Genomic DNA, 18033 nt, shown 5'->3' with positions numbered 1-18033 from the left:
GAGTTTGGCTCGCATTGCGGCCAATAAGTCGGACCCGTTTCCAGTGAGGGTTGGACTCCGCCAGGGCTGCCCTTTGTCACCGATTCTGTTCATTACTTACAGTATATGGACAGAAATCTAGGCGCAGCCAGGGCGTTGAGAGTTCCGGTTTGGTGGCTGCAGGATTGAGTCTCTGTTTTTTGCAGATGATGTGGTCCTGCTGGCTTCAACTTTCACTGGATCGGTTCACAGCCGAGTGTGAATCAGCACCTCCAAGTCCAAGTTCATGGTTCTCGCCCGGAAAAGGGTGGAGTGCCATCTCGGTCGGGAATCAGATCCTGCCCCAAGTGGAGGAGTTTAGGTACCTCGGGGTCTGAGGGAGTGAGGGAAGGATGGAACGCAAGATAGACAGGCGAACTTGTGCGGCGTCTGCAGTGACGCCAACTCTACATCGGTCCATTGTGGTGAAGAGGGAGCTGAGCCGAAAGGCAAAGCTCTCAATTTCTACGTTCCTACCCTCACCTACGGTCATGAGCTTTGGGTAGTGACCGAAAGAACAAGATCCCGGGTACAAGCGGCCGAAATGAATTTTCTCCGTAGGGTGGCTGGCCTCTTCCTTAGTGAGAAGCAGTGTCATCCGGGAGAGACGGAGAGAGCGGAGTAGAACCGCTACTCCTCCGCATTGAGAGGAGCCAGATCATCTGGTCAGGATGCCTCCCGAACAAGTCCGACTGGTAGAAGGCCTTGAGGAAGACCCAGGACACGTTGGAGAGACTATGTCTACCAACTGGCCTGGGAACGCCTGGGGATCTGCGGGGTAGAGCTGGACGAAGAAGAGGGAAGTCTGGGCCTCCCTGCTTAGTAAATACAGTAGTTACTGAGGAACTAATGAAGAACTAATGAGTAGAGTAGTTACTGGGGAAATAAGGCTAGAGTAGTTACTGAGGAACTAATGAAGAACTAATGAGTAGAGTAGTTACTGGGGAAATAAGGCTAGAGTAGTTACTGAGGAACTAATGAAGAACTAATGAGTAACTGATGAGCAGTGGTTTGGGTTACCTTGTTGTAAAGTGTTAGTCATTCCCTTGATAGAATGCCTGAATATATTCCTCTAATATTCCCTTTGGACTTGTAATCAATATTACATAATAACATTCATATTAATCATACCTTTATTAGAATTATATACATTATACATTTATCATTACAGTAAGTGTATTTATGTTTCAAAAGACAAAAGGCTATTTTAAACTTTCTAAATATAAAATATAATATATATATATATATATATATACACTGCTCAAAAAAATGAGAAGAATACTTCAAAAACACATCAGATCTAAACTGGGGGAAAATGATGTTGAATATGTTTCCTGATAATAAGTGGGTGATGTATTAGTAACAAAATGATGCCACATCATTTGATAGAAATGAAAATGATCACCCTATAGAGGGGGGAAATCAAAGACACCCCAAAAATGAAAGTGAAAAAATGATGCAGCACACTGGTCCATTTTGCTAAAATGTCATTGTAGCAACTCAAAATGATTCTCAGTAGTTTGTGTGGCCCCCACGTGCTTGTACGCATGCCTGACAACGTGGGGGCATGCTCCTAATGACACTACGGATGGTGTCCTGGGGGATCTCCTCCCAGATCTGGACCAGGGCATCCATGAGCTCCTGGACAGTCTGAGGAGCAACCTGGCGGTGCCGGATGGACCTAAACATAATGTCCCAGAGGTGTTCTATTGGGTTTAGGTCAGGTGAACGTGGGGGCCAGTCAATGGTATCAATTCCTTCATCCTCCAGGAACTACCTGCATACACTAGCCACATGAGGTCGGGCATTGTCGTGGACCAGGAGGAACCCAGGTCCCACTGCAGCAGCGTAGGTTCTGACAATGGGTCCAAGGATTTCATCCCGATACCTAATAGCAGTCAGGGTGCCATTATCTAACCTGTAGAGGTCTGTGCGTCCTTCCAGGGATATGCCTCCCCAGACCATCACTGACCCACCACCAAACCGGTCATGCTGAATGATGTTGCAGGCAGCATAACGTTCTCCACGGCATCTCCAGACCCTTTCACGTCTGTCGCATGTGCTCAGGTTGAACTTGCTCTCATCAGGGAAGAGCACAGGGCACCAGTGGTGTAGTTGCCAATTCTGGTGGTCTATGGCAAATGCCAATCAAGCTCTACGGTGCTGGGCAGTGAGCACAGGGCCCACTACAGGACGTCGGGCCCTCAGGCCACCCTCATGGAGCCTGTTTCTGATTGTTTGGTCAGAAACATTCATACCAGTGGCGTGCTGGAGGTCATTTTGTAGGGCTCTGGCAGTGCTCATCCTGTTCCTCCTTGCACAAAGGAGCAGATACCGATCCTGCTGAGGGTTGAAGGACCTTCTACGGCCCTGTCCAGCTCTCCTGGAGTAACTACCTGTCTCCTGGAATCTCCTCCATGCGTCCAGGTACCGCAGTGATGCCCCGGTTCAGATCTGGGAGGAGATCCCCCAGGACACCATCCGTAGTGTCATTAGGAGCATGCCCCCACGTTGTCAGGCATGCGTACAAGCACGTGGGGGCCACACAAACTACTGAGAATCATTTTGAGTTGCTACAATGACATTTTAGCTAAATGGACCAGTGTGCTGCATCATTTTTTCACTTTCATTTTTGGGGTGTCTTTGATTTCCCCCCTCTATAGGGTGATCATTTTCATTTCTATCAAATGATGTGGCATCATTTTGTTACTAATACATCACCCACTTATTATCAGGAAACACATTCAACATCATTTTCCCCCAGTTTAGATCTGATGTGTTTTGCAAGTGTTCCTCTCATTTTTTTGATATATATATATATATATATATATATATATATATATATATATATATATATATATATACACACACACACACACACACACACACACATACACACACACACATATATACATACACACACACACACACACACACACACACACTAGAACACATTATTTCTATTTGCATTATTTCCTATGGGACAAATTGTTTCCAAAACTAAAACCAATCAGAGGTTGACCACTGGTAAAACGTAATCCCGGTGGCAGAATAAGTGGAGTCACCACTTTAACAAGAAGCTAATCTTATTAGCATCATGCTGTCAGAAGGCATCTGTACATAAAACCATTTCAACATTTGCTGCTGGAAGGAAGCTACCACTCGCTCTCCTGGCTTTTTGGGGATTTATGAGATTTGTTGCGCCTCTCTTCACCGTCAGCCGCCAAATCCCACAGCGACAATTTCCCCTCTCTCTTTTGAAAAGAACCCCACACACACACAAACACACACACACACACACACACACGCGTCCTTAATGAATGTATGCTGCTACACTGTCAGTTTCTTTAGACTCTCTGAAGAAATGATTCAGGAGAGACACGATGAGGGGGGGAGGAGGAGGAGGAGGAGAACACTGGCTTTTTTTAAGTGAGGAAGCGAGAGGGAATAACAAACATGCATCGTGGAAGTTTGCTCAAGACAAAAATGAAACATACAGAATGTGGGCTCAATGTGGGACATTCTAACTACAGCTCTGGTTTATAGTTACAATCTCGTTTTCCCACAGAAAATATCCGATTTCATTTCATTTCATTGTTGAAATTCAACTGGTATAGGCTCCAGCACACGTGTGACCCTGAACAGGCCCAGAAAGCAGTAGAAAAAAACACTCATTTCATTTCATTTTATATACAGTATAAACAAAGCAAACATTATAAACGGGGTGTTTTTTTTTTAAAGAAACATTTTAACATGCTTGCCTGTAATACAAGTGTAAAAAGAAGAACCGCCGTTAATATTAATGTTAATAGTAAATAAAAACAGTAATAGCAAGACAATAATTATGGTAACATTTTTAATTTAATTAAAAAAACATTGAAAAAAGTTGTTTTCCGCATTTTCACTGTTATTTTAGTTTTCTTGTTTAATCGTATTTTTAGAATGTGCTGAGGGCCAATAAAAAAACAGCATTGGGCAGTAAATGGACCCCGGGCCGTAGTGTAGACGTTCGGGGGGGAAGGCGTCACGACTCCCAATATGTTTTCTTTGCCGCCGCCAACCAACAGTCTCGCTCCAACTTCTCTTTCAATGCGCTGCTTTTGTGTGGCTTCCACAAGGACGCCGAACAAAGGAGGTTGGGCGGTGATATACGCGCACGTATCTAACCTACTGTCTGGCCTCGCATATAGCTACAATTCAATAAGGTCCTTTCACGTGCGATGATGGCCTCTTAAAGGCTGCAGAATACAGAATGTGACCTACAGCCGCAACCCCCTCAGGCATCCATTGTCAGACGTCCATTCACAATCAGTAGGGATTCAAATCCATCAAAAGCAAGTTGGACATGTTGAGTACAGTATATGTTGTTTCCCAGGCACTACATTTTGCATTTAGCTGTAACGGACCTGAAAGATCCTTGCGCAGGGGTGCATGCATGGTTGACTGGACTGCTCAGGTCGTCTTAGAAGATGACTGTTCCTTTTTATGACTGTATTTTCTACACTATGTTCTTCATGTGTTCTACTGTATGTACTGTGTGAGTGACGTAGGTGTCATTTTCACTAGCTACAGTATAATGGCGGCACTGTGGTGTGTGTTTTTCTTTTGGAGGCCACATGACAATCTGTGGTACTCACAGAGGTGCAGATCTTGTAGCCCACTCCAAAGTCGAAGCGGCACTGCTCGTCCATGGAGTAATTGATGCCGGGCAGCTCTGGAATCTGCGGCCAGTCGTGCTTGAAGGGGTCGTCCAGGAGACAGTCGTAGGTGCTGTTGGGGGGCAATGCAAGTCACACCAATACATCTGCCATCAACTAGAAAATTCAGGAGGATTTTGATGATCGGAGGAAGGGTCAATGAGATATGAGCAATTATATGCTAAGCTCCACCCCAGCTAAATCATGTTGGTCAATGGCAGCCATGTTCTTGGACTAATTCTGCTCAACTTTTGAATTCCCAGGAAATTTGTATTCGATGGAGTGGAAATTCCACTGAGAAATCACAATTCATGCAAGAATTGTGTGAGAAATTGAGTCAGTTGCACACGGTTGTATACGGTTAAACAAACTAACTTTGGGGGGGTAAATAACAGCGCCATCGTGTGGATGATTTCTTCAAAAAGTAATAGCACGCTGTGTAGTGGGTATGCGTGTTTGGCTGATGTTTTTACATTTCTGCATGCTGCTATTCAGGAGAAGTGGATGTAAGAATGTCTCTGACATTTTGTGTTGACCAAGTAAAAAAAATTCTATTATACTTCTTGGCTTAAGTTTTTACATTTCTGCCTCAGGCGAATGTCTAGTAAATTGTGTGCTGATTGAGTGAAAATTCCTTTGAGAAATAACGATTGATGCCAAAGTTAGTCATGGTCTTTTATAGTTCAGGATTATTTTCACTAGGATATCTTGAGCTGGACATGTGTGAAAGATTTCAACTCAATCCAGTCAAATGTTTCAATCCTAGCGTGATTTGAACAGCGCGCACGTTTAATTAATTAAGGATCATACATGTAACGTTCATACGCGACCGCCCCCCCATGGAATATAACTATTTCATGGCTTTATGCAACACATTATGCACACTCCCACATTTACAGCTAATCGTGTGTGGGTGTGAAACTGGATTTAAACACAGAATAGATTTGACCACTGGACATTTCCGCGTGCCTTGTTTTTACTGTATGAGCCTTCATGTGTACGTGTACGTCTTTCAACCGAGTGCACGTGGACGCTGTGCGCCTGTTGAGAAGAGTCGATACTTTGGTCCCCGTGTGCTGATGAAGCCAGCCGCCAATTGATTATTTTACAGATGAATGAAGACCTCACAGCGGCGAGGACTGTGGGCACGCACGGGGACATTGCCTCCAATCACGACACGCATTGTCTGCCAGTGCACGGCTGCTTCTGTTTTTTAAATCGTCAAGTGCAGGACAAAGATTGATGCAAATCTTGCCTTAGCCTTTCCACCGGAGAATCCTTTAAAATTAACAGCTGCCAGATTGTTTGCCTTAAAAACAGTCTTGGTTTTCTGCAAGTGACAGCAGCTGCAGATGGCCTGACTTCACCTTGATTAAATGCAAAAACATCCACACCTTCCTACAAGCACACGCAATCAGTTGAAGACAACAACAGGTGGCTATTACATGCAAAATGAAAACATGATTAAAAATACCCACCTCTGCTTATATATACACAATGTGTTCCTGATTTCCTATTTTTGTGCATGTTTGTCACACTTAAACGTTTCGAATCATCAAGGCAATTGAAATATCAGTCACTGACAACACATCTGAACACAAAATGCAGTTTTTAAATGAAACTTGTTATTATTTAGGGAGACCTTTTTGGAAGGTGTGTGTCTCATTACATCCAGCGTAAAAGTAACGCCGCATTTCAGAAAAAGAACATCAAAGCAACAGTAAAACATGGTGGTGGTAGTGTGATGGTCTTCAGGACCTGGAAGACTTGCTGTGATAAATGGAAGCATGAATTCTGCCATCTGTTGGTGACCTCAAGCTGAAAGCAACTTGGGTTCTGCAGCAGGACAATGATCCAAAACACAAAAAGGGGCTTCATGCTGGAAAAACCTCCAATGTGGCTGAATGACAACAATTCTGCTAAATTCCTCCACAGCGCTGGAAGAGACTCATTGCAAGTTATGGCAAACGCTTGATTGCAGTTGTTGCTGCTAAGGGGGGCCCAACCACTTATTAGCTTTAGGGGGCCATCACTTTTTAAAAAAGTGCATTTTGTGTTCAGCTGTGTTGTCATTGACTAATATTTAAATTTGTCTGATGATCTGAAACATTGAAGTGTGACAAAAAAAAGAAAAAAAAAGAGAAATCAGGAAGCACTTTTCCACACCACTGTATGTATGTGTGTGTGTGTGTGTGTGTGTGTGTGTGTGTGTGTGCGTGTGTGTGTGTGTGCGTGTGTGTGTGTGTGCGTGTGTGTGTGTGTGTGTGCGTTAACTTACTGGATGTATCTCTTGAGCTCCTGTCCACTGCACATGGACCAGTGGTAGCGGTGGAAGGCCGCCTGCACCAGAGGAGCCATCACGCTTCCCATCGCTGTTTCGTCCCCACAGCGGTTACCTTGGCCATCATGCTCCATACCCAGCCTGCGTCACACGCACACGCACACACAGTGCACGTATAAGATTACTTACTTCCTACTCCCCCCCCTCTAAATCACACTCTCTACCTACATCATTCCAATTTTCACTTTATTTTCCACTTGGAAAATAAAGCTCTGCATGAGACCAAACATTGAGCAACTGCCACATTGGATCTCGTCAGGGTGACCAATGTGGAAGACTGAGTGTTTGGTCTCATGCAGAGTTTTATTTTCCAAGTGTTCACAACAACTGCATGACAAAGATGGAACATCGCTTTATAGCGCTAACACTTGCGCGCCCAAAACCTGGGATACTAACCACGCCCCCAACCCGACCGCCAACTGGGTGAAAGACATGCCCCCTAAAGTCCACCACAATGTCAGTGATGTGACGGAAAAGCTCCTTCAAGCTACGCAAAGCACTTTGACACCGTTACCACGTTCACCTACTGATGACGCAGCATCAGGAGCAAGTGGGGGTTCAGTGTCTTGCCCAAGGATACTTGGACGTGGTCGCAGGAGGACTGGCAACCCAACCAGCAACCTTCCAGTGGGGAGACGACTCACTCGAACACCTGAGCCACGCCACCCCAGGTAGTAGACAAGTGACAACTTTTCAAGAAAATGATGAAACGTAGAGAGAGTGGTAGGCGGCATCACGTCCACGAGGAAGGTGTTTTTTCCTTCAAGACGAGATGAAAAGTCGCAACTTCAAAGGCGAGCGTTTGAGCGCCATTGGAGCGAGGGAACATGAGAAAGATCTTTCTCACGTTTGGTGCTCATAAACAAGCTCTAGGGACACACAAAAGTCACAGATAGCGGACCTTTAACTAGGGATGTCCTGATCCGATGTTCAGGATCGGGATCAGCTGCCAATCTGCTGTACTGAAGATCGGATGAAATTGGCGTCCCACATGAGATCGGGCCAATCCGGCTGCTGATAACGTTCGTAACTCTGGGCCACACTCCAACACGGCAGGTGCAGTAATGCGCCTCAAAGCTGGTTGCCACTTGACTCCCCCCACCCGCAAGAAGAAGAAAACACAACACCGCCATGCAGACATGTCGGCGGGGTACCGTGGTGAACTTAGTTTCACGTTGGACATTTGGCTCCATAGCTACAGCGGTAGTTCCCCCTCACTGTGCCCAAACTGCTGTGTCACGGTGCGGGGAGCTCGCACAGGAAGTGCCGCTGTAACCGTATAAATAAATAATAAATGACTACAGCGTTGGAGAGTTTGCAACAAAAAAAAAGTCACACCACAAATTGATCTATAACCAATCTATACCCATGTCAAATGATTAGTCCTACGCTAAAAGTCTTTTGCAAGCCTATTTTTTCAAATTTGATCTTTTATTGGATGGACTTTTATTGGATTAGGGACCTGACTCAGAGGTTTGTTACAAAAGCCAATACTTTATTTGCATTATTTGCAATGTTAAAATGAAGAAGAAGGTTGTTGCTCGCTATGTTTTACGTGGATTGTCCATAGGAGGCCTGCAGTTTAATAATTAGGCTTTGCTCATCACAGATCTTTGCATTAGCCGAACAAGAGCCTGGAAAGCGTTGATGTCATCAGCAAAGGAGCAGGAGAAGGCCGACAGGGTGGAGACAGAAGTAGGAGATGAAGCACTCCTCTCAGCAGATGGCATTGACAGCTGCGTCGGGGTGCAAAGTTGGTGCTTTTCGATGCTACGAAGGCGATATGTCATTGCGATGGAGGACGTGAGCTTCTCAAAGGCAAACCTTGACAAGTCAACTTTATTGCTGTACGAATGAATGAAACTGTTTTTTAGCCTGCAAGCTACATTTAACATGACCAAGTGCCAAAGATCTAAACATAGAAAATATACATACAAGATGTACTATATTTATAAATATGAGTATTTATGTACGGTCTACGTTCAGCATGCAAGCTACAAGTCAACATGATCTACCTTTTACTATAAAACATAAGATACTGTATATACAGTATATCAGCTAACCAGTATACTTTGAAACTACTAAAGTAAATACTAATCATTAGTGTTTCACAGGTAATCAAAGTAGTTGATATCATTCAATAAGATAATGACACATAATTCCTCAATAGTTGTGTACATTAGTAAGTAATATGTCAGCCAAAATAGCTACGTAGCGCTCATTAGACACATACTTCACGTATTACGTCCAGTTAGCATTTGCTATCAAACATTACAGATATACAAGAAATGAAAATGATTGTGCAAAAGGCAATCCAGCCGAACTCAAGGCAACATATTTCAAGGGTTTCAGCGACGGGCACATTTTCCATTTCATCATGAAATAATGGTTTAACAGGCAGGAGTGTAGAAAACACACATTTCTATAGTGGAGTTCACAACGAGCTACATAACTAGCTGCTACAAGTGACCACATAAGTTTTGGTATGGATATAGGCATGTTACCGCTGCGTTAGTTTATCCGTAATCACAATAATAAAGACAAAGGTTGCATCTCCGTGTGTAGCCGGAGATGTCTGTTCACCACTCCTTGCCAATCTTTGCCGCCAGGGAGCAACAGCAAATCAGGAGGGGAGCTTAATGGCATACAACTTCTACAATGTGACGTTTATTCGACAGACCCACATTACCCTCGCGATCGACCTACATGCTGAAATACTGTGGCTCATGTGCTCTTTGACGTTCCCAAGAAAACATTCCTACAGTACACACAGACGAGCAAGGCAGATATTGACGTTTGCTGAATCGACGAGGCTGTCATGTGCCGGCGCTAATTAGTTGAAATATGCTCAACTTAAATGAACAATTCATGGCATGCAAGTTGCTTCATTAAAAAGTTCCTGCTCCTGCATTTGGAGATGTCTCAACGCGCATGGGGGGGCACATTGTAGAGATCAGATGCTATTCATGTATTGTGTGTATTGTGGCAAACTAAGACGTAACATTCAATTCAAAGCTGAAAGTGAATACAGACCCACCACCCACCAGTGCCAGCCTGGACTTTGCTTTTCAGTCACACGTTGACGCCCCTGATATATGGCACCTGTTACACGGGCCAAGTGCGGAGTTACAGTGTATGTGTCTTCTTGGAGCCACACGATAGTATGACCTTCACCTGACCTTTAAGCTGCCTCAGGCTGTTTGTGCCAAATATTCCAAATGCATACATATCTTACTTAGAAAAGGGTGCACCAAGACAAATGGAAAACTGTGGAAAAGGGGTAGTGGCTCTTTTAGAGTTGGGACACCATGGAAAGATTCCCGTGAGAGAATCATTTAATCATCTTTATTATGCAGGTGGATGGGCTCTTGAGAACCGTGTGTTAGTGCGGATGAAACTGGGTTAGTCCAAGTAGGTGTGTGTCCCAAGGCTTGTATGTGTGTGGTCACATGCAATTACAAGCAATGCCAGGTAAAGCAGCCCAACAGTCACATGACACAAATAAAGGCATGCACAGCACACATATCCAGTCATGCTAAGAGAGAGACAAGTGAGGGCAAACATGCTAGTCAGTGAGCCAGTTAGCAAACCATTCCAAGCACATGGCTCAGAAGTGTACTCCTAACCACACCGCATCTAACAAACTAGCTTTCATTTAGCTCCCAACACAGCGTAAATCATGCAACAGCAAACGCTCCTAATGCTCAAAATAATCATCAAACTCCCCTTGTTGAGTCGTACAACGCACACCAAGGATGGACACTTCATACTCCACATGGGAAGCAAGCTCATACTAGCAAAACTGCTACCAATGCTCAGCTATGCAGTTCCTTTATTAGAAGGTTGCATTCAAGTGCATCACGTACCTCTGAGGAACAAGTTGCTGCTGCGTTCATGGACACTTGGACATCACAGAAAAAGGCTACAAATGTTGTACTTATAACAGACATCGATGTTACTTCAAAACAGGAATAACAACAGTAGACAGTCCAAGCATCTTCCCCAAGACTGAAGTGCCATTCTAATCATCTGTTACCTTGCCAGCCGAGAACACTCACAACTTAGAATAATTCAGGATTATCATCAGGCCACTCTGCCGCCATTATAAAGTACGGATAAGCGCTTTTAGCAGTGAAGTAGAACACTTGTGGATATAAAAAAGGAGCCTTGGGTTGGCGGAGGTTGCGGCGTGGTGAGTGCTTAAAAGCGGCCCCCGTTTCGTGCTTCACATCCACACAAGGACCCTCCAGAAAACAAACAACAGGGTCACATGACTCTCTGGAGGTTGTCAACGCTCCATAATGAAGCATGAACAGTGTCCAAACGTTTTCCAGCGAGGGCCACATGGTGAAAAATGAAAGGATGCGACTCTGCCACTTGGATATTTTGTAAAGCAGCACATGTTGCCATGCTAACAAGTTATATATTTCACCAAATAACTCATATAGGTAAAAGAGACAATTATCAGGATCAACTTCACTCTTTGCTCTGTTTTTTCTCATTTTGGCAGTTTTTTTTTAATATTAAATTCAAACATTTCAACTTTCTTCTTAAATAATCATCATAAACGTTCTTTTTCTAATATTCGGACTTTCTTCCCATGACATTTCACTTTTTTCTTATAATAGGACTTTTTTTGCCAACCTAATTTTCCAAAATTTCCCCAAAACTTTTCATTTAGTTTTTTCTTATAATATTACGACTGTATATTATATTATGAAAAATAACATATATTTTTTATCATTTCAAATCTATGCTAGTAAAGTGACATTACTCTTCCTCGTAATATTACACGTTTATTCTTGTAAAATTGCAACTTTTTTCCTCGTTAGAATACGACTTTTTTCTGGGAATATTTTGGCTTTGTATACGGGCCTGGAGGGGATCCGCTTTGGGGTCTTGTTCACAAGTGAGGGAAGGCTGGAACGCGAGACAGGTGGATTGTTGTGGCGTCTGCAGTGATGCTGGTCAGGATGCCTCCCGGACGCCTCCCTGGGGAGGTGTTCAGGGCACGTCCGACCGATAGGAGGCCTCGGGAGGAGCTGGATGAAGTAGGCGGGGAGAGGGGAGCGTGGGCCGACCTCGGGTCATCGGTGGAAGATGGATGATGTGTGGATATTTGAACTTTATTCTTGGATTGCTGTTGCTTTTTTCAACTTTCTCTTGTACATTGTTTTCCTCATAATTATGACTTTATTGCCATTTCCCATTTATTTTGACTTCACCCTCGTGACATTGTACCTAATTTTCCAGAAATCAGAACTTTATTTTGTTTTGTTCGTTTCTCATGATATTAAGACTTTAAAGAAATAACACAGTTTTTGAACATTAATTAAAATAAATAAATAAATATTCAACTAAAATGATGTTTTTATTTCTCATAATATTACAATGTTATGCTCATCAAATTATAACTTTTTCTCATTATTTAAACTTATTTCTTGTGATATTTTGGCTTTTGTCATGTTCCGCAGGACAGGAGCGAACACTTCCTGTTCTGCGCTCTTGTTTTGGCGGGCTGTTTTTTCTCCGTGGAGGAAGAGGCTGTCGCTTCGCGCCTGGTGGCCGCGCAGCTGCCGGCAATTAACATTTGTGGCGGTTAAAAGGCCAGCGCCGTCGAATGTACCACGCTGGCTCATAGTCGTTGTTCCTCGTACCCTCCCCGGTGCTGTCACCCAGACGTTCTCCCCACCTGTTGTCACTGCCTCGGACGTACTTGCGTTGTATTTCCACAGAGCCTTCCACTCTGACTGTGTGAGTTCATGCACCATTAAGGGATACGAGGTCTCACTGGGCTCTATGAAGTCCGAGGGTCAGCGGCAGAGCGTCAACTGTGAAGTTGCAGGATATGGAATGTCACGCTCGGGAGACGTTCCAAAAGAAAGAATGCTCACCCTCGCGGTCAAGCGGAAGCTACTGCCACATGCCGCCCCAAACAAACAGCAACGCTGCAGATGGCACCGTCTGATCTTTTAAGAGCAGGATAAGCAGGCTGCCCTGTCTCTCCCACAGCTGTCATCATCAGCAAAATCCACTAAATAATTGGATGACTCTGGAGTTGCTTGGCTGCAGGCTAGAAGAATTGCAACACAACACTCACAGCGTGTGTCTTTTGTACTCACAAGTCATGTTTTGCCTTAAAGGGCCCCCTTTTAAAATGATATTGGATCATAGCGGGGCACTATAGTGAGTTTCTTGTAATAAAATACTCAAGTTGTGTTGGATTCCGCAGCCTCCTCCCCGATCCCGCCTACTCTGTTGCGAATGGTTGTAGAAACACGCCCTGGTTACCAACACACGGCAAAGAAGAACTGGATACTGGAAATAACTGGATGAATACTGGAGGATCCCGCGTGGAACTGCCAGCAGTCCATGAGATAGGTCTTTAGCTCCCCAGAAAACAAAAACCTCCCACTGCTGTCTTACTCCAGTCTATATCCACGATTTTTGCATCCGAAAAAAACGCTTCCTGGCTGCCATTTTCAAGAAAAGAGGACTGGCATTAAGCGGCTGCCGATTATACACCACATGGCTTGGACATCCTAATGTTGGGACGTGAGAAATCTGGTGGAAACCTAAGGAATGGCATAAAAATGAAACCAGAGCTAACTTAAAAACACACCAACCTCCTGTTGTGACAATTTTATAATGTCGTACAAGAGTACGGCATTTTCAGCATGTACAGTACATCGGGGGTGTGCAGGGCCAGCAAGGCCTTCTCTGCTGGCCTAACCATTACCAGAAGCACGGACCTACATTTCAAAGTTAAATTGTAGCATTTGTTCCCTTTAATGATATTAATTTATTCCCAACCGTCTGCTATCTTCATTTCGTTACGGGTTTCTTGGCTGCAGTGCTTCCCCTGCTACATGTGTATGATGGATCTTTTTTGTCCAATCAGATTTCAGCTTCTATGTGTTGCCGTATCAGTGTAATCTGCCCAGGCCTTCAGAATCAGGAGTGTTGGCCCCTGTCACATACTCACTATTAAATGGGCCTTTTTTTTTTTCTTTAGCCAATTAGATGTCTGATTCGACTTTCAGGGCCTGCTTGCAGGCTCTAAGTACTGACTAGTTGATCAGAGGACAACAAAAAACTGAAGGCAAACTTACACATGTCCTGTTTCGTGAGCCACCACGAAGGCCGAGGAGAAGCCGTCTTCGTGGTTGAGGGTGCAGCTCCGGACGGGGTGGCACATTCCGGTGACGGGAGCGTAACCTGACGGACATCGTGAGACACGTTGGAGCATGAAACATGAAAAAATGCAAACAAAAACTATGAAGTAGTTCACAAGGAAAGGGCAACCATCCAGGCAAGTGCAACAGTAACTATTTGAACGGTGTGAATTATTCAACCAGATCAAAAGCCAGTTGAGATCAGGATTTCGTTCATTATTATCATGATGATATCATTTGCAGTGCAGCATTAATAGCTCCACTTTGGACTCCCGTTCTCCATCTCTATATCAACAAAGGCGGCACACTGCTTTTCCATGGAAAATGTTTTCAAACTCTGGCTTCTCCTTGGCACTATCGCTAGTAGGGGTGCAACGATACAGAAAGTTCACGATTCGGTTTGATTCGATACTTACAGTGGTGTGAAAAAGTGTTTTCCCCCTTCATGATTTCTTATTTTTTTGCATTTTGTGTTCAGTTGTGTTGTCATTGACTAATATTTACATTTGTTTGATGATCTGAAACGTTTATGTGTGACAAACATGGAACCCCCCGCCCCCCAAATCGATATAGATATTTATATACAGTACATACAGTATATACTGTATATATAGTTGAACATGCGCTGCGACACCTAGTGGCTGCAATAATAACTGAGTTGAGCTTGTGATCCAGTTTGGCACACAAATTGAACGTTACACAGCATAATGGACACTTTTTGTTGATATTACATTTTTTTGCCAATATTGGGCCGATAGTATCGGTGGGCCGATCCCAAGAAATAACTCATGGTAAAACAAGAAGGTGGTGTTGAAGAGGAAGGTGTTAATCCTACTGCCACTCACATCTTCAAAGAAGGCAAAAGTAATCTTAAATGTTCATTTATCACTTTCATTCAGAGCGTGGAATTGTTTTCACGTAAAACTAAAATGGAAAAACTATAAAAACGTGCTTTGTGTAAACATTTTTGGCTTTCTGGATCAGATGAATTGCATTTACATGATTTCTTTTGGGAAAAATGGATTCAGTTTGCATCCGTTTCGGCTTGGGTCGGACCTTCTGGAGCGAATGAAGGACGCTGGTTCCGCCGTACGCGTACTGTCGCGCCCCTAATGGCTAGCCATGACTACGGAGCAGGAACTCGGTACACCTTCTGTGCCATGCTGAATGTTTCATCTTAGGAATACACGCTACACAGGCGTTAAACAGGTGTGCTCATCCACATGCTTGGATAATGCACTGATATTTCCAGGAAAATTTTTATTTCCATCACACTATTGTAATAATACACTGGCTGCACGCTGTAAACAACAGGAACGGCGTAAAGCGCGTAAGCGTCCTGCCTTCAGCGAGACGATGCATGTGTCGCACGACAGGAAACAGTCAACACACACACGACAAATCATAAAGGCCATTTTCTTGTTTTCAGGAAGTCACGGCGCGCGGACAGCGAGTCTCGACGCTAACGAGCCAGTAATGAGCTGCTTTAAGCCGCATAACATTTGAATAAAAATGCGGGCCCTGGCTCATTAAGTCGCGAGAGCCGTGCAGCCACCTCAACCGTGAGGTGGACGTTTCCCAGCACAACTTCCTGTCACAAAATGCAGAATTTGGCGAGCTGCTGCTAATACACATTTGGCGAGGAGCTGCTAGCCCTACGGATGAATTACTTCTTCAAGACACAAATCAATCCTTTCTTTTAATCATTTTATGTCCCGGATGGATTTCCAGTGTGGGATTTCTAATTTTCATCACGTCACCTGAACATACTGTGGTGATATCGATTGGGTCGATTCTGTAATGAAAGACAAAGACTAAGCTGACAATCCAGCTATCACAGGATGAGTGTGCTTCTTCCATTTTATCAAAGCTCCAGAAAGTCATGCAGACGTGGCTTTTTAATCATGTTCTAACCCGTAACATGCGTCCCAAGAGCCTGTTGAGGAGAAAAATCTGTCTCCTTCACTTGTTTGCTCCATTTTTTGTGGCGTCATGAAGGAAAACCCTCCTTCCCCATGGACACGATACGGGCAGCAGCCTAAGCAGAGACACCCAGACTTCCCTCTCCCTGGCTGATCCCCTCTCCACTCAACCGCCCTCGCTTCGCTCGCTCACGGCACTGAGCCAACAAGCCAAATAGATTTGTAGTTTGCTCATGGAGCTCAAGCCTCAAGGCGCAAGCCCGCCCCCGACGAAGAGCCACAAAAGTAGTGGTGCCCAAAGTGCGGCCTGGGGGCCATCTGCGGACCGTGGCTAATTTGTCATTGCATCACGGTCAGAAATGGGAAGAAATACAGCAAAAAGCACAATGACAAAAAGCTGAAATGTGTGTTTATTCTTTCTATTTTATATATATATATACTGCTGAAAAAAAATAAAGGGAACACTAAAATAACCCATCCTAGATGTGAATGAATGAAATATTCTTCTTAAACATTTTGTTCTTTACATAGTTGAACGTGCTGACAACAAAATCACACAAACATGATGAATGGAAATCAGATGTATTTTTGTTATTATTAATATGGTTGGCGGTGTCTTGCTGTCTACCTGTGGTCTATCCATCTGCCCCACAGCTTGTGAAATTGATTGTCAGCCTGCGTTGCTTCCTAAGTGGACATTTTGATTTCACAGAAGTGTGACTCATTCATGAATAAACTCGAAGGACTTCATTTCTCCGCCTCCTGTGTCCCTCATTAAATATGTTTTGTTCCCTTCGGTCATAACAGACCCCCCAGGTGCTTAAACTCCTCCACTTAAACGAGAGATGGCACTCGAGGACTATGGACACGGACTTGGAGGTGGTGATTGCCATCCCTGCAAAACGACCCAGCAAAAGACTGCTGAAGCCTGCAGCCACCACCCCTGATCCCCACAACACCAAGGCTGCTGCAGGCTTCGCTACATATCTTGAATTAAAGCCCCACGCACAGCCCACTCCTCGTCAGTCAACTACAGACGTGGGAGCTGTGAGTTTGATCAATTTGCTTTTCTCCAGTGAATAGGCTACCCGGCATCATGTTTCTGTTCAAATGTGAAAAACCCCCAAAATGATCACACTTCTGTAGCGGACTGACGGACAGCTGACAAGCTCTGATGCCGACATGACTGGACCCATGTGATCATACGTGCCGGAGGAAATGCTAAAAACATCTCCGAGACATGTCGGTTAGAGGCGTCAAGTAGAGTGCTATCACATGCAAATGCAACATGAGGTGTGATTTTCCGAGTCTGCCACCGCAGTGAAAGATCGAAAGCACTCATTACCACCTGGAGGACGTTGGGGGGGAAGTAAGTGTGAATGAATGAAGCTATTTTTTGGAACTGGTGCTGAGAGGCACTTTGAGAAAAGCATGAGATGTCTCATCAGCAGCCTTTTGGGGGGCGGGGTGGGCTGAAACGCGCCTCCTTTTGTGTGTGTGACGCCTTCACAAGCTGAGCGTTATCAGTCATCCTCTGCACTGACCGAGTTTCTTGTTCTTTTTGTTGTGTTTTTAGGCAACCCACACATACAACATTGGTTCTATTTTAGCCGAGAGTCACCCAAGTTACCTCAGGATCCTTTCTTTTGGGGAAATAAACTCAAAAAGTATACACGCCTTTCACTTCAATGAAATAAGATGCTGCTTCTTCCGACTCCTTTTCGGACATGCGAGTGTAAACATGTGACATGAACGTGTTCAGCATGTCCAACACAGATCAAACCATGACCTTTATTTTTCTCATAAACATTTGACCTAATGTATTCACCAATAACCCTTCCAATCTTTAGGAAGATGACTAATCTAACTTTTTCCACGGG

At 44.2% G+C, this 18033-nt stretch overlaps 1 protein-coding gene across 6 annotated transcripts in view; it reads right to left on the bottom strand.

Annotated features, from left to right (window-relative positions):
* The window catches only part of adamts3 (ADAM metallopeptidase with thrombospondin type 1 motif, 3), a 129722-nt gene that overhangs the window by 33835 nt on the left and 77854 nt on the right, over positions 1–18033 (bottom strand). For all 6 annotated transcript variants that reach the window (XM_054773826.1, XM_054773824.1, XM_054773825.1 and 3 more), the window contains 3 exons: positions 14169–14274; positions 6994–7137; positions 4656–4788 (listed from right to left, as the gene is read on the bottom strand). In XM_054773826.1, the coding sequence (XP_054629801.1) occupies positions 4656–4788; positions 6994–7137; positions 14169–14274 (383 nt within the window). The remainder of the gene's footprint in view (positions 1–4655; positions 4789–6993; positions 7138–14168; positions 14275–18033) is intronic.

This window comes from Dunckerocampus dactyliophorus, chromosome 4 (assembly GCF_027744805.1).
Source record: "Dunckerocampus dactyliophorus isolate RoL2022-P2 chromosome 4, RoL_Ddac_1.1, whole genome shotgun sequence".
Lineage (NCBI taxonomy): Eukaryota > Metazoa > Chordata > Actinopteri > Syngnathiformes > Syngnathidae > Dunckerocampus > Dunckerocampus dactyliophorus.
This window is presented reverse-complemented; position numbering and strand designations above follow the sequence as displayed.